This window comes from Polypterus senegalus, chromosome 17, assembly GCF_016835505.1.
Source record: "Polypterus senegalus isolate Bchr_013 chromosome 17, ASM1683550v1, whole genome shotgun sequence".
NCBI lineage: Eukaryota > Metazoa > Chordata > Cladistia > Polypteriformes > Polypteridae > Polypterus > Polypterus senegalus.
The window spans coordinates 71,663,657-71,687,216 of record NC_053170.1 but is presented as its reverse complement, the minus strand read 5'-3'; the positions used below and the strand labels follow the sequence as shown (position 1 = coordinate 71,687,216).

The 23,560-nt window shown below is 40.0% G+C and overlaps 1 protein-coding gene across 5 annotated transcripts in view; it reads right to left on the bottom strand.

Annotated features, from left to right (window-relative positions):
• The window catches only part of col16a1 (collagen, type XVI, alpha 1), a 350,415-nt gene that overhangs the window by 178,683 nt on the left and 148,172 nt on the right, over positions 1-23,560 (bottom strand). For 4 of the 5 annotated variants that reach the window (XM_039740383.1, XM_039740384.1, XM_039740386.1 and 1 more), the window contains exons 9-10: positions 10,225-10,260; positions 9,028-9,063 (exon numbers count right to left, since the gene is read on the bottom strand). In XM_039740383.1, coding sequence (XP_039596317.1) covers positions 9,028-9,063; positions 10,225-10,260 — 72 coding nt within the window. The remainder of the gene's footprint in view (positions 1-9,027; positions 9,064-10,224; positions 10,261-23,560) is intronic. The other variant, XM_039740385.1, reaches the window with a different exon arrangement.

The following is a 23,560-nucleotide window of genomic DNA, read 5'->3' as shown; positions in this document are numbered from 1 at the left end:
ATTGCCTTTCCCAAGGTTTCTTCCATTTTTTTTTCCCTACAAGGATTTTTTTTGTGAGTTTTTCCTTGTCTTCTTAGAGAGTCAAGGCTAGGGGGCTGTCAAAAGGCAGGCCCTGTTAAAGCCCATTGCAGCACTTCTTGTGTGATTTTGGGTTACACAAAAATAAATTGCATTGTATTGTATTGTACCATGAATGCAATTTGAAATGGACCAGTGCTCTTTATGCCAAAATGTGACACATGTGAATGTTACAGCAGAAATTGTGATTCTTCGGGGAAGGCAACATTTTTCCCACCTTTCTGTTGTCCAGTTTTGATAATCACATTCTCCTTGTAGTCTAATCCTTTTTTTCTTAACTGACAGAAGTGTAACCTGGTTTGGTTTTCTGCTGCTGTAACATATTTGTTTCAGGGTCTAATGCACTGCTCATTCCAAGTCACCCTTCTGAGCATCAGTGGTGTTACTTGGGTATCTGTGGCCTTTCTGTTATCTTGAATAAGTCTTGTGACTCTCTTCTCAAATTTCATTGATGAAGGTACTGAACTAACACTCATAAAATGATTTATTGTTTAAAGTCAGTGAGTATAGCTTTTGACAAAAAACGGATAGTAACTGTTTCTGAGATACTATGGTGAAAAAAGGTTTGACCGAATGTCTTGTTCATTCTAAGTAAAGTTCAGTAAATACTAGACCTCCTAACCATATTTTACTAGCAATATGAAGACGTTTCTACTGTTGGTTACAACCTTGTGCCCGATGCTGGCAGCATATGCATATACAATTGGAATAATTCCCCTTGGAATTAATAAAGTATCTATCTATCTATCTATCTATCTATCTATCTATCTATCTATCTATCTATCTATCTATCTATCTATCTATCTATCTATCATAAATGGGATTTAATCAACTTGGACTGTCAATTGCAAACAAAAAACGTTTTCCCTATGCAGTCCAGTCTTGTGTTACTAAACAAATGTAAATTGCTTTCAAAGATGTTTCCATAAAAATCACACTAGAAAATAAATGGGTTTGAGTGACAGTGAAGCAAATTAATGTTAATAGTGTTAACTATCTCATTTTAAGTGTTAGCACAAAAAAGGGAAACTGAGTTTTTAATAATACAGCTGTTTTTTCAATAATTACATGGTTTCCTTGGTATCAATATGCAGAAAAAAGATTTTGGTTTTATTACAAGAAACATTGCAGATCAAAACCATCAAATTTTGTTAAAATAGGCCTCCTGAGGCATTTTGAGGACATCTGGGGTTATTTCACCTGATTCTGATCAAACTATACACAACATTCACAACAGTCATTCTGTGGTAAAGAATTATTATAATGTACATAAAAGAGCACACGAATGGTATACACACTACAGGAAATTAGTACTTCTGTGTCGCAGGTCCAAAAGACTGGAAATGATCCCTAGTCACTATCTGCATGTCCTCGTGTTCCAATGGATTTCACTAGATACTCCAATTTCCTCCAACTGCCAAAAGATGCGTTCATTACATAATATAGTGACTTTAAATAGACAAATATATATGAGTGTACGAGTGTGAGTAGTGTACATGTGTTACAGTCTCCCTTGCTAAAATAAATTGCCCCTGGCAAAGGTCATCCCCACAGCTAACACCATTTTAAATAAGGAAGGGTTCACCCTTAGTGCCCACAGTGCTTCCTCTCTATCTGGAATTACATGCTCAAATCTCCATACACCAGGCACACTGTTGAAATTAATAAAATGAGCCAAAAACAGGGATATTACCTTTAAAATATGTAATAGGCTGACATGTTACACACTGTTCCTCTAAATAGTTTATGTTTCAAAAGAAGTGTTAAACCTTAGGCATAAAGTGTATCCTGACAAACACAAGGCAAAAACGCAAGCACATACTGTCCTTTAAACACATAGACACCAAAGAGACTTAATTTCCCCGTTTCATGCAGAAGTACCTAATACTATAGAAAACACAAATTTCAATATTGCTAGTATTGTCTAAGCCAGCTTGGCAGAGATCTCCAGGAGCTCAAGAAAGGCAGTCCCAAATGAGATAGTAAATTCCATTTATTGCCTTTCGAGTGCTTTATTAATAGGAACTCAAATATTTATCACTTGCCATTAAATGGCAATAAAGCATTCTTGCTTTAACTATCCTGTTTAATGAACGCTATAAGGAGAGCTGGAACATAAGTCGTTAACCTGACTTGAAGTAAACACTTATTAGACCATTAGTCGAGTAATATTTGTGTGCTAGAAATGCCAAAAGAAAAAAGAAACTGCTCAGGCTGTGTGAAGAGCAGAAAACAGTAGAAAGTAAAGAAAAAATGTAAATAACAAATGCATGAGAATTTCTACAACAGTGAGACAAATGGGTTTAGCTTTTCAAATGTCCTCTCTCTCTTTTTGTTACTTATAGAAGAGCTATAGAGAGAATGTTGGCAACTTAACAGAAAAGTAAACCACTGTGGGTGTGGGGGTATAAAAGGTGGTGGCTTGAACTGTGTGTGAAACTCTAGTGAAGCTGCACTTGCATGTCTTTACTAGCTCAACTCTTTTCTACAGCCTTTTTTTAACAACAACCAGAGCCACAGCCCTCAGTTTTCTTGTGTCTTCAGAGCTCCACGTTGGCAGCAGCACAAGACAGGAGACGTCAAAAGTAGCGCGTGTCTTGAATTAATTTATTTCCTCTCCATCCTATTTACGGGATCGTTTAAAATTTATGAAGGCTACAGAGTTCACCCATGTGAGACGGATTTACTCAGCGTTCTTCCAAAAGCCAAGTTTCCTTTTAATGCAAGTGGTTTCAACAGCTCTGAGGCACAACCCCTCTCTGCTTACTTTGTTTTTATTTTTTAATTTACTTTGCAGTATGCAGTTTCAATATATACACCCCCTCAAACCTGAAAAAAAATTATAACCAAACACATACAAAACAATTCATCGAAACATCATTGTTTACTGGTCTACTTCATAAAGTGATTAAAAAAAGCAAACCATTATTCCTAAGGGGCTCATGTCAGCAGCAGCGTGAGGCATCTCAATACAATTAGCTTATAATGGAGATGACAAGTCTTTACAGATACCACAGTTACACTCAGAGATAGTATGTGCCATTTATCAAATCACACATAAGCAACACAAAAACAAGAGATCATTGCACCATGTGTTACAGTCAGTGATGGTCAAGGTATGCAATAAAAACAAGTGACACAAGAAGACTGGAAACCACAAACTGGATTAAAGTTCTTACAGTATACAGCTACTTACAAAAATATGCACTAATCCCAGAATACTGCACAAACATACTGCTGTAGAGCTGGTGCTAACCCTAATCATCCATCCATTATCCAACCCGCTATATCCTAACTACAGGGTCACGGGGGCTAGAGCCAATCCCAGCCAAAACAGGGCGCAAGGCAGGAAACAAACCCCGGACAGGGCGCCAGCCCACCACAGTTACCCTAATCAGTGAAGAACAAAGGGCCACCAGGCAAGTGGGGATATAGTCTGAATTGCTGTTAACCCCCTGAACCATGTGGCCACACTGCCCTCCTCAAACCAAGATGACTCCTAAGACACAACACACCTTTTTTATTCCCCAAATACGGCATACACAAGTTATTTATATTAAATGGTGAATCTAAATTGGCTTCTGACACGGTGTTCTCTGCAACTGACTGATACACTTTCCAGGTTTGGCTCCAGGCTTGTGCTAAGTCTGGCTCCAGGATCAAAAGACCTTAAATCTATCCTAAGTGGTTTCAGTATATACAGAGTAAAATTTTGTGGAGGAATAAACATTGCATAAATAAATGACCCATGCTCTCAACAGTAATTTAAACACAACAATAGAACTATGAATTTAGTCTTCAGTGGCTCCCAATTTCTCAGCTCAAAGATGAAACATGAATTGATCACAGAAAAACTTTAAGAAATTAAGAGTAATTCACATTAACAACCTTAAAATAGAGGACAACACCAAAGAGATCACTCATTACAAAACCAAAGTATTTAGTAATGACCAATACAAATGGCTCCAGGAACCAAGGAAGCTATTTGCAGATGCCAGTATATGAGTAGCTCAGGTCAAATTCCCCGTTGCTGTACACTTGACAATTGAATTAATATCCTCACTGCTTAGGCAGGAATTAAATTTGCACCTACTGGTAAAACTACATGCAACCTGGTTTCCCTTATTACAAGTCAGAATTAAAATATAAAGGACAGAAATTGGGGGGCACGGTGGCACAGTGGCACAGTGGTAGTGCTGCTGCCTCACAGTAAGAAGACCTGGGTTTACTTCCCGGGTACTCCCTGCGTGGAGTTTTCATGTTCTTCCCGTGTCTGTGTGGTTTTCCTCTGGGTGCTCCTGTTTCCTCCCACAGTCCAAAGACATTTAGGTTAGGTGCATTGACGATCCTAAATTGTCCCATCTGTGTGCCCAGCCTGGGGTTTGTTTCCTGCCTTGTGCCCTGTGTTGGCTGGGATTGGCTCCAGCACACCCCTGTGACCCTGTAGTTAGGATATAGCGGGTTCGATAATGGATGTAAGGATTGAGGACCAGGCAACCAGGAGTGGTGGCTCTGAGGCTAAGGATCTGCGCTGGTATCCCGAAGGTTGCCAGTTTGAATCCCCGCCACTGCCAAAAGAGATCCTACTCTGCTGGGCCCTTGAGCAAGGCCCTTAACTGTCAATTGCTCCAGGAGCGCTGTACAATGGCTAACCCTGTGCTCTGACCCCAAGGGGTATGCGAAAACTAACAAATTCCTAATACAAGAAATTGTATAAGGCGAGAAAAAAAAAAAGCAAAACTATTTCAGAAATCCTATTTTTTGTCTTCTCTAATTTTACAATACAGCACAGTATGCAGCCATGCAAAGTTCCAGCTTGATTACTACATTTGCTAATGATGCCATCATTGTAGGCTGATTACCAACGATGGTGAGACAGTTTACGGAGACATGATCTAACTTTTGATACAATGGTTTAAGGCCAGCAATCTCATGTCAGCAAAACCAAAGAGCTAGCCACAGGATGCAAAATGCTATAAACACTTCCATCTAAACGTTACAGGACCCTTGGAACAGTTTCATCAGGTATAATTTCTTGGTGAATTATCATTAGTAAGAAACCTGAAGTGGGCACAACACATATCAGGTATTATCAAAAAGACTTTTACTTACAGACAAATTTTAGGAAAAGCCCAAATGTCTCTCTCTGTTCTCACAAATCTCTACAGGCACTCAGTATGAAGACCATCTTCACTGTTTGCTTAAAATCCTGGCACTCCACCAGTTCAGTTCATGATCAGAAAATATTACTCATATACATATTTTCTCTTCCGGACAAATGAATCTCATTCTGCCTTAGAAATGTAAACAGTGTTATTAAATACCTCAGCCATTCTTCATATTCTCTTTCTTCCTGTTCCATTGTGGCAAGTAGAATGACTCTCATATTGCCTTGGAAATGTAAACGTGTCATTAAAGACCACAGTTACTTTGATAGATAGATAGATAGATAGATAGATAGATAGATAGATAGATAGATAGATAGATAGATAGATAGATAGATAGATATACATTCTCACAATATGGCCTGAACACACAAAAGTATGACTGAAAAGAAAGAAAACTTCTGGCTTGGCAATCACAGTGAGGCATATTGCTGTTGCTATGAAGGCACCACAGTAGCTTTTCTTGACACACTTCTATTGAATAATTTGTTGGGTGAAAGTACACAGTGTTAGTGTGCCAGAGAGAGGACGTGCAGAACTTTCCATGGTGGCACTCTGTTTTGTTCTACTTCTTTTCTTTGCTGCTACCTCCAGGGAGTCAAGAGTACATCCCCTGACTGAGCCTAACCTGTTAATTAGCTTGTTGCTTTGGTGGGCCGTTCTTGAAGTTATGTTTCCAGCACAGCACACCACAACACAGAAAACTGCACCAGCCATCCCAGAGTTGTAGAAGATGTGAAGGATGTCACTTCTCATATTAAAGGAACACAGTTTCTTAAGAAAAAAGAGGCTGCTATGCCCTTTCTTCTATAGCTCCTCTGTATGATGAAATCAGTACAACCTGCTACTAATGTAGATGCCCAAGTACATGTTGTAGTGTAGCACCTACACATCCACTACCTGAATAGTGACCAAACATAGAGGCTCTTCATGCGGTCTTCATGATGTGAGAAGTAAGTTACTTTCTTCCTCCTTCTTTGTGTCAAAGCTTCAGGAAAATTCACATTCAAACCACTAGATTAGGAGGCAGCTTTTATCCATAGGGCTGCCTGTTATCCATCCATTATCCAACCCGCTATATCCTAACTACACGGTCACAGGGGTCTGCTGGAGCCAATCCCAGCCAACACAGGGCGCAAGGCAGGAACCAATCCCGGGTAGGGCACCAGCCCACCGCATGGCACACACACACACACATATACACACTAGTATGTGTATATTTATTGTCTCATGCTGACAGTTTTGGCTGAGGTCTTTAATTATTCTCTTTACCTTTCTAAGGCAACAATGGTTGTGTTTGTTCTGAATATAAGGAAGCAGGGTGCCAGTAATATTCTGTGTTGCCTTTACCACCCTCTGCCAGTGTTTGTGATCTTAAGCCGAGCAGGTGCTGTACCAAAATGTTATGCAGCCAGTGAAGATGGTGTCCACTGTCCATCTGTAGAAGATCATAAGAACAAATGGAGAAATCTGAGATTTCTTTAGATGCCTGAATAACTAGAGGTGTTGGAGACCCTTCTCGACAATAGTCAAAACCTGTTGTGCCCATTTAAATTCATCAGTAATGGTCACTTCAAGAAATTTAAAGCTGCTCATCCTCTCTAAAGCTTAATCCACAACTCCAATGTAGCTGGGTGTGTAGTCTGTCTTCTGCTTCCTGAAGTCTATGACCATGTTCTTGGTTTTGCTGACATTAAGAAAGGTTAATGGGTACTCCAGGTTTTTAAAACAGGACATGAAATTTTATACAATTAATGTAGGGACATCAACTTGTTTAAATGTTGTCCTTATATCATGTCTAGAAAGAATGATGAATCATTGTCTATTGTTGGTATCATACTACTCTCAATAGTCTGTTGGAGACACACTAGTAAAGATTTTATTATACTGTTTATAAATGACAATAAACCTGAACTTGAACAACAACAAAAAGCTAAAAAGCACAATACACTTCAGGATAGAGCAGTTACTGTTCCATTTTGCAGCTTCATTCCTAGGAAATGCAGGGTAAAAATACCACATGTTCATCTCTGAACAAGTTTATTTAGTTCTGGATAATGCCTTTGAGCCAACAACATTGAAGATGTTGATTTGGGACCAGCAGTGCAACCAGCCAAAAAATTACAGGCTTAATGAGTGTACAATTGTGCCATCAAAACACAGCCATATTTAATTTTGTACATGGAGCTGGAAAGAAGAGGACCATGCTACATTTCTGAAGAATCACAGTTAAAAGTGCTGTAGTATAGTTGGAAGTAAATCATACATGTGTGCAAGAGTGTGCCCTGTAATTGACTGACACCTCATCATGGACTGATTACTACCTTATGTTATGTGGATATATAAATATCCAGGAGAGAGGATGAAGCCAGACCTAGAAGAGATGGCCAGAAGGGATGGACGGACAACTCATCAGTTGGGGATACATTACACCCCCAGGACGCTAGATGGCAGCAGCCCTGGATAACGGTGCTTAGTACAGAACCAGTAGGGCATGCGAGGAAGTGTAGTCCAGCAACACAGCCCAGCTGGGGTCCGTGGGTACCACAAGGGGGCATTACAGGGAGATGCACTCCCTAATAAATGGGACTTCTGTATGACCCGGAAGTACTTCCATCGGGCAATAGCCCTGGCACTTAATAAAGGGCACCGCATTCCCTTATCCAGGCGAGTCAAAGCTGGGAGGACGTGCAACAACACTCAACTGGAGGAGGGCAGTGTGGTGGTGAGAGGAATTGAGAGGAGAGGTATTGTGGAGAAAAATTACTTGTGCTTTTGCAACTTCGTGGTGGTGTGTTTAGTAAACCATCCTATATTCGAACCCGGGACTCGTGTGATCGTGTTTGGGGATTTAGGGCTCGCTGACACCCCAGGTTACATCACTATTTATAAATATTTACAGAGGGAGAGAGAGAGAGGGAGCAAATATTGCTTATTAAATATTACTACAGTTGATATTAATATAAAATATTATAAATATTATTGCTCAATATTACTTAAATATATATATATAAAGAAAATATTGCTTAAGAGTTGAACAATCAGGAAACCAGTGCCAGAGGGCTCCACTTTTTGTTACAAATTAATGCTTCTAACATTTTCCAGAAACAAAAGCTACCATGTAAAACTAGTTTGCTTGAGCTGCATCAGTCCTGAGGTGAAGAAATTGTAATCTTCTGGTCAGTAATGCTCAGTTGCAATTTTGAGTCATGGTATCACAGAGCCTGAGTGTATATCATCAGCTCAAGTGCAGTACTGCCAGGGTATGCTGTTTTTGCTGAGCGTGGGAGACATGCTTTGCAGCCATAAATATTTCTGGCATCAGCTCACAAAGAAGCTAGGTGAGAGAGTGGGGAGGATGAGATTGGTTGGTGTGCTGAGGCAGAAACGTGTTTTCAATTCAATCAAGGCCTGTAGCACCCTCTATTCCTGTCAAGCAGGAGTCAAACCACATGACTCTTAGTATTTCATAGGGCTCATCTTCAAAGCTTTGGAAAGCCAACTGTCATCCACAGATTAGATGAAGCAAAAGGAAAAGCAAAGTGCAGCAAAAAAGCACACACTATATGGTTTCCATTAAAGCAAAAGCAGGTAACAATAAACATATCTTAGGGAGAAACCCCTGAGCTTCTTTCATAAACGACCTGTACTCTGTGACATGTTCAAAGCACACTGAAGAACTGAATGAACATGTCCTTGTGTTCTCTGCATGACACTGATACTTGCACCTGTATTAAGAAGCATCATCGCTAGAAGCTTTTGGGAGAAAGGAGTTAAAACTCACATTTTGCGCTCTAATTTGTTGAATACAATAGGCACACTAGGAGAAATAAAAGGAAAAAAACAAGAAGGAGTCATTAGTTAAGAGACAAAGGTAAAGGATCAGAATTAGATGAGAAAAAGAAACAAAAATGGTCAGTGCAGAGTTCATATTTAGAACACAGAAAGGATAGCTGCACACCATCTGCTACACTGATTTTACCTTTGGAGTTCCAAATCAGTGGCACATTTTAGAAGAGCGAGGTAGGATATCTACTAAGATACAAGCCTAAAGGTGAGACCTCTGGTGGAAAGGCTACCATGGAGTCCCTAACTAATAAAATTAACATTGTAAATGAGTTCATGATTAAGGGTTAAATTAATAAAAAGGGGTTAAGCAAATGCAAAGTTCTCAGGCCATAATCATAGAAAGACTACTGCCTTATCCCTGATGCTGTAACCCTCTAAAGGAAATAGTAAGTTCATAAAAATTGTTTCATAGTATGGTGTAGTAAGTAGTGTTGCCGAACAACACTGCAGGCCTATGTCCAGTTCCTAACTTTGTCATTATCCATGTGTAGTTTAAATGTCTACCTGTGTCCTCATGCTTTTCTGCATATATTTTAGTTTTGTTGACATATCTCAAAGATGTGTTTTACAGTTACTTGGTAACTCTAAATATATGCCCTGTGACAGATAGTGTCTTGTCTTGCACCCAAACATACTGTTCTTGGATAGGCACCAACCTACCACATCCCTATAAAGTGAATTACAAAATATAAGTGACAATAAATGTGTGAATGACTGTGCCCTGGAGCAAGTGACCTTGTAGCTAATGCTGGGATAGCCTCCAGCGGTCCCACAATTTTGTGCTGGTATAAACAGGTTAGGAAAACATGAGGATTATTAATATTATTATAAAGAATAAAAGACAAGCAGAAAACAAAGGTACAAATGGCAGTTTGGCAAGGAGCACAAATATTCTCAACTTGATAACAATTGGCATTTCACTGATCAGGAACACCAAGTCCATTTTGACTTAAATCGTTCAGTGACCTTGCAAGCACCCAAAAGCTCACAGGGCAACATGCAAGGTGGTTGATAAACAATAAGGCATTAAGCATGTCTTACCCAGGACTGCCCTGGTTGGGCTTGATGATTGAAACAGGGGTAGAAAAGGCTCATTTCTAAAAAGAAGATTAAGCTAAAGCAAAATACTCACCTTGGCACTCAGTGACTCGTCTGCCATAGGGGATCTCTAAAAAAACCAAAAAACAAAAGTAGTATAATTTAGAGTCCAAGGTATAGCTTTCCAGAACATAGTCAAATTCATTAAAGTTAAGATATACACAACTAGAAAAAATGAGATGATGTTAAAATGTCTGTAGATCTTAAGTCCTGAGGAGAAAAATAAAACTGATCTGGCAAAAATATTTTAATAGGGAGCAGATCATTAATTTTTAACAAAGCTGGTATACTCCTCAAAGACGGACACTACAAAAGGTTGTGAATGGCTATAAAGCTATTTTTGCTTTCAGGTAAGAGCTGAAAAATTATCTACAATATATTAGGAAGCTATTTTGTGCGTTATGAACAAAAAATGAAGTGGGTAGAAAGGTGTCAATCCCTCACAATTGTTGTAGCACGTCTGCTAGGTACTTTACCACTTCTTCTCCTTCTCTGCACCCAAAAGCTAAACATATGGTAATAAGGAAAATACCTCTGCCATATCTCCATTTTTACCTTGCAGTCCTCCTTCCTCCTCTAAAAAACAATTTCAAAACACAATTTGTTTTTACTGTCATTCATGAAAATATCAAACCATAAACTATTTGTGGCTTATCTTAATATGCACTTAAAGAGAAGAAGAGGCTGCATCTTCTAAGCCACCCTATAAATAGCCCACCTAGTAAAAGTGTTCCTGTAAACACTGGATTAGCTGTGTGCATGCCTGCTAAAAACAAGACAAAGCATGCATCTGCTGTATACTTGTCAAAGCTCTCCAAGGAATTACACATGGATCTTGCACATATTGTATATGCAATAAAAAGACTTGTGTATTACTGTGCATTTGAATCAGCTGCACCATTCTTCTTGCATGCAGACATGGCCCATTTATAATCTTGGCAAGGCAGGAATGCAGTTTCAGGCTGCTTAAAGTACCGAAGCCCTCTGGAATATAATAGGATCAAAGTTGTTCACTGGCTGGATGTACTGCTACAAGTTTTCCTTAAATTGCATCATGTCCTATTAAGGTGTGACTGAAGTTTAAAGTGCAAATAATGCTTGGTTTTTGTCTGAGGGACATACTGACAATGTCCATATTCTCCTACAGTTCTCTCCACTGTACCAACAAAGAGATTGTAAATTAGGTCTTCATCTCTAGAAACATGCATCTGCCTCCCTACAAGGACTATAAATAATTCAAAAAGAGGGCACAAAGAAATGTGGGCCATTAGAAGGCTATTCCCCACTTCCACACAGGCACCGAAACTTATCATTTATTTATTCATTGTGAAACCTGATTAACCCAATTTACAACTGCAGGGGTGAAGGGTATATGTGAGCAACACAAGTCAAAGCAGCCATAACATCAGACATTGTCACCCAAAAACTGATTACTGGTAGGAACTGACTCTCTTCCATGGCTCCCTCGTAAACCTGCACTCTCTCCTGTGGTCTAGTTTATGGTGTCCTGTTAGACAAAAAAATCCCAAAAAAATAACTAAAGCATCTGGCAAGCACAGGTTTTCAATCTATGTAAAGTACTGCACTACTTATTATCCTCAAGGTAGGAGCATGTGTCTGAAAAAACATGTGGGTCTGAAGGTGAAAATTACTGGCCTTATACAAAAAAAATCAGAGTTTAAAACACAGCCATACAGAGTATCTGGTGAAAATGAGCATTTTCAAGGCATCAAAGGAAACATGTCTGAGCAAAGCAAATTAAAACATCGATCCAAAGTATACTACTTCGATTGCTTACTGTGATTTTTGATGAGAATCTTTTTTTTATACTGATCAGAGATGTTTCTATCCTGTATCGCTCAATCAAAATCAGAGTGCCTCTTGCTGGCCATTCTCTCCCTGTAAACTAGAAAGCAGCAAAAAGATACTGGGAAGTGCTGGTGCCTGATTGCTCAACTGTATTACTTGAAAGCTATTAGCATCGTGGCATAACAGGGAGGGAGAAAATCTGACTGAGAGCACAATGTCTGCTATTTCTGGAGTTCACTGACTAGCCTGGTGGGGTGCCAAGCTGAGGATGGCAAGGGGGCACTAATCTATCTAAAAATCCTTGCGACAATGCTGTGAATTATTTTGACTTCTATTAACATCCAACAGGGACTCGCTACATAACATCTTTATTAACCAATGAAAAATGTTTTTAAATGTCCAAAACAAGAAACGCATTGTTAGTTTTTAAACACAAGGGAAATATCTGGCCTTTGTCCAGGCTGGTCTCGCTTGTTTGTTAGCAAGGCTGAACCCTTTGCTCCCAGCCAGGCTTCTTCATTTAATGGCCTAGTGCTCACTCTTAATAAAGATGTTTACATGTTTGATGCAGCAGAAACATTTTTATCCAAGGCTGTCCTCCAGAGAAATTTTGTTGCTGCAATTTTTTTTCCATTAGCATGAAAAGGAAATTGTACTGCAAGCAGTATATTGATCTGAACAGGAGATAAGGCTAAAATCCTCAAAATAATAAAAAGGCTGATTAGCCAAATAGTGTACATTTTAATGAAGCCTTGTTTGGCTTCCCAGAACACTGCTGGCCTGAAAGTGTGTTTAAGAATCCCCAAACTCTTTACGAAAGCAAGTGGATTATTGTTTGTATGCAATGCTGAGGCCTCTGGGATCAAGCCAAAGAAGCCTGAGGTGAACCGCATAGACAGGCATGAGCAGCTTTAGTGCCTCAGTTCTAATAAGTGGGAGAAAGCAATAGCAAAGTGCAGCTGACCTTCCTGCACATTTCAGAACAAATGGGTCTACACATGAACCACCTTTTTCTATGACACTAAAGAATAAATATTTCCATTACTTATAAGCAAAACCAAACAAAAATCATTAACAAGTGGTTGAGTCCAACAAAATGATTAAAAAAAAAAAAACAGTAAAACTTCACTTTGTTGGGTTGCTCATTAGGAAAATTGGAGGCTCTAAAGTAAACAAATGTAAGAGTGTTTAGATTTCTCCATGTTTTATTTAGTTTTTCTTTTTTTTTTCAGACTATGCACTGCTTACTCAATAATACCAGATGTAAGGGAATATAAGCGGGAAGGAGGTGGTATGGGGATACAATGTTAATTTGCCACCTTTAGGTTACAGCAGAGAAGAATGTGATGTTTTGCTTGTACAGGTGTATTGTTTTTTTTATTCACTTTATGTAGAAATGTACAACCCCAAGTCCAAAAAAGTGGGGACACTGTGTAAAATGTAAATATCACAGAATGCAATGATTTGCAAATCTCATCAGCCCATATAGCTGAAATACCAAGCATTGCCCTGGAGGAAAATAAAGTGTTTTTTTTAATTGTTTGAGAAAAACATAATTTAAAAAAATGCAAAACACCACTTTAAAAATAAAAATAAATTAACACAATAAAGACTCATTAATGCCCTTGTCTTACGGTCTTGTATGTATGTTATCATCCAGTTGGCGCTCGGAACCGGCCCATTTCTATTTAATTTGAAAAGCAACAGGGTGCGGTCCTGCTTAAACATAAAGAATGCTGGAAGTCACCTGCTATATACTAACTGTGTAAGCCCATGCTGTTAAAAGCATGGGATCCTAGAAAGTATTGAAATCGTCAAAACTACTCTGGGCATCTCTCTCTTAGGAGGATTTGTGTTGCCGACACGCTTGGATCATTTGTGAATTAGCAGCTAAGCGACTGTCTTTCTTTGGAGGTTTCGTTATGCCGGAGTGCTGACCTCACTTGCATATCCTTGGAGCTGGAGCCCTCACCCCGACTCTACGCCTCACTTCCAGAACTCTATTTAATTTCAAAAGCAACAGGCAGGCGCGGTGGTGCTCAAACATAAAGAATGCTGGCAGTCACCTCCAGTTCACCCTCTGGTGGTTGTTCTGAATGTCGACTGGATGGTAACATGCATACAAGACCGCAAGATCACCCCCAACCCTACCCAGAAGAGGGTGGGTTAGGGCTGATTTCACCCTACAGTATTTTTAGTTGACCATTGAGAAACATGCGTACGAAGTTTCATGAAAATCGCTCTAGCCATCACATCTTGCTGGAACATACATACATGCACACATTCACTTTTATATATATAGATAGAAAATAGAAAACATATGAAATGCTGAAAGTGAGACATTTTACTATTTCATGAAAAATATTAACTCATTTTGAATTTAATGGCAGCAAAAAAAAAGTTGGGATGAGGGCAAGAAGAGTTGCACTAAAAGTTGTACTAAAAAGAAACCGCTGGCAACAGGTCAGTAACATGACTGGGTATAAAAAGAGCATCTTAGAGAGACAAAGTCTCTCAGAAGTAAAGATGGGCAGAGGTCTACCAATATGCAAAAAAATGTGTCTACAGATTGTGGAACAATTTCACAATAATGTTCCACAGTGTAAAATTGAACTTTGAATATTTCATCATCTACAGCAGACAATATCAATCTGAAGACATCTCTGTGTGCAAGGAACAATGCTGAAAATCATTATTGGATGCCCATGATCTTCGGATCCTCAGGTGGCACTGCTTTAAAAACAGGCCTGATTCTGTAATGGACAATTTTGCACGGGTTAAGGAACACTTCCAGAAATCATTGTCTATGAACACAGTTTGATGTGCTATCCACAAATGCAGGTTAAATGTCTAACGTGTAATCGCCAGAATATTCTCTGGATATCATCTCCTCAGTTTAAATGGACTGAGGAAAAGTGGAAAAACTATTCTGTGGTCAGACAAACCGAAATTTGATATTCTGTTTGGAAAACATGGACGCCGCATCCTCCAGTGTAAAGAGAAGAGGGATTATCTAGCTTGTTACTAGCACTCAGTTCTAAAGCCTGCATCTGTGATGGTATGGGAATACATTAGTGCCTATGGAACTGGCAGCTTGCACATCTGGAAAGACACCATCAGTCCTGAAAGATATATACAGAGTAACATATACTCCCATCCAGATAACGTCTTTTTCTGAGAAGGCCTTAAATATTTTAGTAAGGCAATGCTAAACTGCAAACTGCATCATTTAAAATAGGACGGCTTCATAGTAGAAGAGTCTGGGTGCTGAACTGACCTGCTTGCAGTCTAGACCTTTTACAAATTGAAAACATTTGGTGCATCATGAAACGAAAAATATGGCAAAGACGACCCAGGACTGTTAAGCAACTAGAATCCTACATCAGACAAGAATGGAACTACATTCCTCTCCCAAAGGTCCAGCAACTAGTCTCCTCAGTTCCCAGATGTTTATAGTCTGTTGGTAAAAGATGAGGGGATGCTACACAGTGTTAAATATGGCCCTGTCCCAACTTTTTTGTGATGCATTGCTGCCATCAAATTAAAATGGCCTTATTCTTTTCTTAAAATGGTGCATTTTCTCACTTTCAACATTTGATATGTTATCTATGTTCAACTGTGAATAAAATATGGGTTTATGAGATATGCAAATCATTGTGTTCTGTTTTTATTTGCATTTTACACAGCATCCCAACTTTTTTGGAATTGGGGTTGTAATAGAGACATTAATAATGGGGGTTAGTCTTAAAGGTATCAAAATTATGTTACTTGTACACTTCAATTGGTTGTACAAACATCTTTTTAGGTAGACTGAAGCTATGCATTCAAATGATATGTTAATTCCAGCAAAGCTGATGATGGATAATAACATAGGGCAATACAGCACCTATTCACTGTTGAGCAAAGCTAGTAAAGTGGTCAAGATCATGTTCTATGATTTCTCTACTGCTTCTAAAATTACACAGTCTGTGAATAAGCTCTACACATTGAAAGCAGATGCTCCCACATTTTCTTTGATCATGGAAGTTTAAGGAATGTCTGTAGGAAATATCCGTCTGCAGCACAGGACTGGTTAGGAGCTGTCATGTTTCCCATGCTCTTTTCCCTCTACAACCAATTTAATGCAATTTCAGTCTTTATAATGTCTAGATGATGTCTCCATAGTAGGATGTAAAAACAATGATGAGAGAAGTACAGATTTTTTTATGGAGTGCAGAAACAAATATCTGCTTTTGAAACTGACTAAGATAAAGGAGCTGTTGGTGGCAAAGGTGGAAAAAGGTGAAGGTGGTGCAGTTTTATAAACAGGCCAGTTGTATTATAGGACTGACCAAAGACTTACTGGAGACAGTACCAGAAAAGAGGACAGTGTCAAAATTAAAGGACATCACGGTTAGTCACTTGCTCATTCCACCACAGTGTACACAGAAACCAAGCTAAAGTACACCTACTTCGGCTTTTTTTGCCATTTGTCCATGGTGTTTCACAGGGGTCAGTACTAGGCCTGCTGCTGCTACTTTTAATATACAGTCTTCTTCTTCTTTTAGCTACACCCGTTAGGGGTTGCCACAGTGGATCATCTTCTTCCATATCTTTCTATCCTCTGCATCTTGTTCTGTTACACCCATCAATCACCTGCATGTCCTCTCTCACCACATCCATAAACCTTCTCTTAAGCCCACCTCTTTTCCTCTTCCCTGGCAGCTCTATCCTTAGCATCTTTCTCACAATATACTCAGCACCTCTCTTCTGCACATGTCCAAACCAATGCAATCTCGCCTCTCTGAATTTGTCTCTCAACCATCCAACTTGAGCTGACCCTCTAATGTACTCATTTCTAATCCTATCCATCCTTGTCACGCCCAGTGCAAATCTTACCATCTTTAACACTATAATTACCAGTGCCAACGAAAAAACTCCTAAATATAAGAAAGAGTACATGGGCCACTGAGAAAAGAATAGTGTTCTTTGCTCAACTTGAAGAGGAACTTCATCGTCACTTATTACAAGAAAAGGCGATGGATAAAGCAAAAGAGTATGCAACATCAACAAGCTTTTGTTCCAAGACCGTCGCTTCCCCAACCCCTTCAATGTAGACAGGACAGTCTTTAGATGTGTGGGAACTGTTAAAATTTGAATCTGATGATTGCATATAGCGCAGAAAAATGTGAAAGACTGCATTGGCAAGATGAAAAAAAAAACGCAGTCACTGATTACAAGCGCAAGAAGGCATGCCAATGAATATGAATAATATGAATAATGTTGCATGAGTGCCGCAATGCTTTCTGAAATGTACTATACAGGTCATAAAATGAGTTATTCCAAATATCATATATACCTATGTGTCTGTTTTTTTTGTCAATGCGGTTTTGACATCATGGACCTTAAGGCGCCTACTAATTCAGTGTGAGCAGGAACACTCAATAAAACTGAATAAAAAAAATTAAAGTGACGGTGATATAAGAAGAAGGCAGATTCACCAGCGTTTGTTTGTCAGCTGGTGGGGGGTGGGGCGGGGGGGGCGGAATTGGGGCTGGATGAGTGTTGAATCATGATTGTGACCGGGAGAGTAAAAAGTAAAAACCAAAAAAAAAACAGTAACTTTTACAAGTACTATAAATTTCCACTGGCTCTTACAGACACAAATCAAATGTATGTTTTTATTGTATAATATTAATAGTAAGAGCAGCTCACTACTCAAAATGGTAAATTTGCCGGGGTTTTGAACTCCAGATTATAAATCGGCAGCTCTAATGACAGCACCATGGAAGCTGTCATATTGTACTTGTACCTCTTGTGAAAGTGTTTATTTGATATTTGTCATCAGCTTTCACACATTATACAATTCATGTCTACATTTTGTTATTTATTACTAAAACATGAAAAACGTTTCTGTTTTAACGATGTGTTTACATAGATTGTTGTAGACATAAAACACACATCAAATTATTTCCCCTTACAATTCCGGTTAGCTCAATCCCAGATAATCAATCAAGGCAGGAACTTGGAGAACTTCTTTCCAGTTCTGAGGCGATGGGGGATGGTATGACAGGCTGCTTGCTGCTTGAGCTTATCAGCACATTTAGAAAACAAAAGACACTGAAAGAGGTGCAAAGGGATTTAAGGTGGGCCGGATTTACGAGTTTTTTGGTTGGCTCTGGTAATTCTACTGTTAACTCTGCTACCTTCAGCTCTATCTCCTGCTTTCTGGTCAGTGCCACCGTCTCCAACCCATATAACATAACTGGTCTCACTACCATCTTGTAGACCTTCCCTTTCACTCTTGCTGATACCCGTTTGTCACAAATTACTTCTGACACTCTTCTCTACCCATTCCACCCTGCCTGCACTCTCTTTTTCACCTCTCTTACACAATCCCCATTACTCTGTACTGTTGAATCCAAGTATTTAAACTCATCCACCTTCGCCAACATCCTTACCATTCAACTGATCTCCCTCTCATTTGCACACATGTATTCTGTCTTGTTCTTACTGACCTTCATTCCTCTCATCTCTAGAGAATATCTCCACCTCTCCAGGATCTCCTCAACCTGCTCCTTACTCTCGCTATAGATCACACTGTCATCAGCAAACATCATAGTCCACGGGGACTCCTGCCTAATCTTGTCTGTTAACCTGTCCATCACCATTGCAAATAAGAAAGGGCTCAGAGCTGATCCCTGATGTAATCCCACCTCCACCTTGAATGCATCTGTCACTCCTACCGCAGACCTTACCACTGTCACACTTCCCTCATACATATCCTGTACAACTCTTATGTGCTTCTCTGCCATTCCCGACTTCTTCATACAGTACCACAGCGCCTCTTGAGGCACCCGGTCATATGCTTTCTCCAGGTCCACAGACACAATGCAGCTCCTTCTGGCCTTCGCTATACTTCTACATCAACATCCTGAGAGCAAAATTCGCATCTGTGGTGCTCTTTCTTGGTATGAAACCATACTGCTGCTCACTAATCATCACCTCACTTCTTAACCTAGCTTCCACGTCTCTTTCCTATAACTTCATGCTGAGGCTCATCAATTGTATCCCCCTGTAGTTAATACAGTCCTGCACATCCTCCTTATTCTTAAATATCAGCACCAGTACACTTCTTCTCCACTCCTCATGCATCCTCTCACTTTCCAAGATTCCATTAAACAATCTGGTTAAAAATTCCACTGCCATCTCTCCTAAACACCTCCATGCTTCCATTCAATTCCATTCCATTCTTCATCCTCTTCATAACTGTCCTTACTTTGTCCTTGCTTATCCGTTGCACTTCCTGATTCACTATCACCACATCATCCAACCTTCTCTCTCTCTCATTCTGTTCATTCATCAGCCTCTCAAAGTACTCTCTCCATCTCCACCTGCTCAACACACCCTTGTCGCTTGTGAGTATGTTTCCATCTTTATCCTTTATCACCCTAACCTGCTACACATCTTTTCCAGCTCAGTCCCTCTGTCTAGCCAATCGGTACAGGTCCTTTTCTCCCTCCTTAGTGTCCAGCCTTTCATACAATTCATCATATGCCTTTTCTTTAGCCTTCGCCACCTCTCTCTTCACCTTGCACCTTATCTCATTGTACTCTTGTCTACATTCTGCATCTCTCTGACTATCCCACTTCTTCTTTGCCATCTTCTTCCTCTGTATACTTTCCTGTACTTTCCCATTCCACCACCAGGTTTCCTTTTCTTCCTTCCTCTATCCAGATGTCATACCAAGCACTCTTCTTGCTGTCACCCTTGCTACATCTGCTGTAGTTTCCCAAATGCCTGGTAACTCTTTACTACCACCCAGTGCCAAGTCTCACCTTCTCCCTAAACTCAACCATGCAGTCTTCCTTTGTCAAATTCCACCATTTGATCCTTGGCTCTGCCCTCACTCTCTTCCTCTTCTTGATCTTCAGCATCATCCTACAGACCACCATTCTATGCTGCTTAACTACACTTTCCCCTCTGTACATATATAAGGGTAGTCTGTCAGTTCTGCAATCCAAATTCAAAGAGTTAGGTGCCAAGCTGAGGAGCAGAACTGACAAGGTGGTCTTCTTCGAAGTTCTGCCTGTGCCACGCGACAGTCCAGGTAAGATTGAAGATATTAGAAGGCTTAACTCGTGGCTCAAATCTTGGTGCAGGGTATGAGGGTATAGGTTAATGGGGCATTGGGACTCCTTTTGGAACAGATGGGACCTGTTCCACTGTGATGGGTCACATCTGAACTGGAGGAGCACCAATGTATTGGGAAGGCGTATGTGTAACCTAGTCGAGGATTTTTAAACTAGGGAATGGGGGGGCAGGGAGTTTAGGACAGGCCAGGTTTAGATCTATACATGGAAGAACAAGCAAACATTTAAATGTAGAAGGAGTAACACATTAAAAATAGCTTGCCTTAATGCTAAAAGTATCAAAAATAAGGTAAGTGAGTTGGAGTTGTATGTAGCAGAGCATAATTATGATATTATAGCAATAACGGAAACCTGGCTAAATAACAAAGATGGGGATGAGTGTAACATACAGGGATACACATTTTTTAGGAAGGATAGACAGAACAGAAAAGGAGGTGGGGTTGCTGTTTATGCCAAACAGGGTTTAAATGTAAGTCATCTTCAGTTGGATGATGAGCCCCATCTTAGTGAAGACATGTGGCTGGAAAATATTAGGGAAAGAGGTCTTATTTTAGGAGTGTGTTATAGACCACCTAATTCAGGCAGTAATTTCAACACACATCTTTCTAGTAATATTTAATTATCCAAATATTAACTGAGATAACCTTGCAGATGGAGGAGCACAAGAGTTTTTAGAAGTAATCAGTGACTGTTTTTTAACACAGCATGTTAAAGCACCAACATGGGGTGAAGCCTGTCTGGATTTAGTATTTTGTAATAATTAGGATAGAATTGAGGGTGTAGAGGTAATTGATCCACTAGGGTCAAGTGACCATAATGTAATACAATTCTCAGTGTTTTGTAAGAGTGCAGATGCAAAGACTAAAATTGTTAAGTTGAACTTTGGCAGGGCTAATTTTGAGCAGATGCGACAATGTCTAAGTAGGACACACTGGAATAAGCTTTTAAGTGTGGAGACAGTCGAGGAGCAGTGGAACAGATTTAAAAATGTTTTAAATGTAATGCAGGACAGATACATGCCTAAATTTGGAATTAATAGGAAACTAAAAAAAAACTCCATGGTGGATTAAAGATATAAGAAAGAAGTTGCAAAGGAAAAAACTGCTTTATAAGGCATGTAAGACTAATGACTGCAAAGTGAATCGTAGCACGTAGGAGAACATGAGGGCAACCATTAAGAAGGATATCAGGGAGGCTAAAAGACAGTTGGAGAGGAATATAGAAGATAAGGCAAAAGAAGACCCAAAGAGATTTTTTCAGTATTTTAGTACTAAAAGAACGTGGATTATATATAGAAAGGCAGCCAAAACCGCACAGAGCAATGAAAAGTCTACGTGAGTCACAGGTGCATCTGGACTGTACAAAGACGACAATGACTCCAATTACGAGTTGGAGATGGGCACATGAGCAGGCAGTGTATACTGAACGAGAAATCAGCAGACTAGCATGACGGAGGGAGCGGAGTGGATGTCCTTCTCCTCTCCTCCTGTTCCACCCTGAGCCGCACGGACGATTGTGTGTTGGTTCGTTCTGTGCATTGGTTAAAACCCAATGAAGGAAGCTGTCTTTAAAAACCAATAAGCCCTGTGCCTCTGTTTCATTACTGTCTCACCTGCTTAACCAATGCAGGCCCCGCAACAGGCGATCCGGCGTCATTCCCATGACCCACCGGGCAGCCAACCGGGTAACCAAAGTCTTTGGGTTCGGGGGGAGTATGGTTACAAAGCTGAAACTTAAAGGAATTGACGGAAGGGCACCACCAGGTGTGGAGCCTTTCGCTTCATTTGACTCAACACAGGAAACCCCACCCGGCCCGGACACGGACAGGATTGACAGATTGATAGCTCTTTCTCGATTCTGTGGGTGGTGGTGCATGGCAGTTCTTAGTTGGTGGAGCGATTTGGCTGGTTATTTCCGAAAACGAACGAGACTCCCACCTGCTAAATAGTTACACGACCCAACAGCGGTCGGCGTCCAAATTCTTAGAGGGACAAGTGGCTTTCAGCCGCGTGAGATTGAGCATTAACAGGCCTGTGATGCACTTGTATGTCCGGTACTGCACTCGCGCTACACTGAATGGATCAACGTGTGTCTACCCGCTGCGGGGAGGCATGGGTAAGCCGTTGAACCCCATTCATGATGAAGACCGTGGCTTCCAATTGTTCCCCACGAACGACAAATTCCCAGTACGTGCGGGTCATACGCTCGCACTGATTACGTCCCTGCCCTTTGATTATATATAAAAAAAAGCAGCCGGAACCGCAAAGAACAATGAAAAATCAACGTGGAAACCGACTGAGGCGGTGTATGGAAAATTAACAGTCAACGTGACTCACAGGTGCGTGTGGACTGTACACAGACGAAAGCGACTTAGGTAGGGTTGGAGGCGGGCACATAAGCGGGCAGTGCGTACTGAACGAGCGCCATTCAACCCCGTCCTTCGCTTTCACTCCGGTTTTCAGTCACGGACAATTGTATGTTGGTTCGTAGCGTGCATTGTTGCAATGTTAGTTTTCTTGGTGGTTTATTAAATTACGGATTTTTCAAATGTTTATTTTTTCCTCTGTGCTTAAAAATCATTTAAATTAAAAAGCGGCCTGATTATGCGGCGTAGTTGACTAGTATAAATAATTTAGATAGGAATATAAGTAACAAGCTGGTTAAGTTTGCAGATGAAACTTAGCAGATACTTTGGAATCTGTTATATCATTACAGAAGGAATTGGAAACCATACAGGCTTGGGCAGATTTGTGGTAGTTGAAGATTAATGTCAGTAAATGTAAAGTATTACACAAAGGAAGTAAACATGTTAGGTTTAAATACACAATGGGAGGTCTGAAAATTGAGAGTACACCTTATGAGAAGGATTTAGGAGTCGTAGTGGATTCTATGCTATCAACTTTCTGACAGTGTTCAGAAGTCAATAAGAAGGCAAACAGAATGTTAGGTTATATAGCACTATGCGTGGAGTACAAGTCCAAGGAGATAATTGCTCAAGCTTTATAATGCACTGGTGAGGCCTCATCTGGAGTACTTTGTGCAGTTTTGGTCTCCAGGCTACAAAATGGACATAGCAGCGCTTGAAAAGGTCCAGAAAAGAGAGACTATGCTCATTCCAGGACTAAAGGGGATGAATTATGAAGAAAGAGCTGAGCCTTTTCACCTTAAGCAAAAGAAAATTAAGAGGTGACATGATTGAAGTTTTTAAAATTATGAAGAGAACTAGTACAGTGGATTGAGACTGTTATTTAAAAATGGGTGAATCAAGAACACAGGGATACAGTGGGAAACTTGTTAAGGGTAAATTTCACACAAACATTAGGAAGTTTTTCTTTACTCAGAGACCCACATAAATTTGGAATAAGCTATCAAGTAGCCTGGTAGACAGTAATACTTTAGGAACTTTCAAAACTAGACTTGATGGCGAGC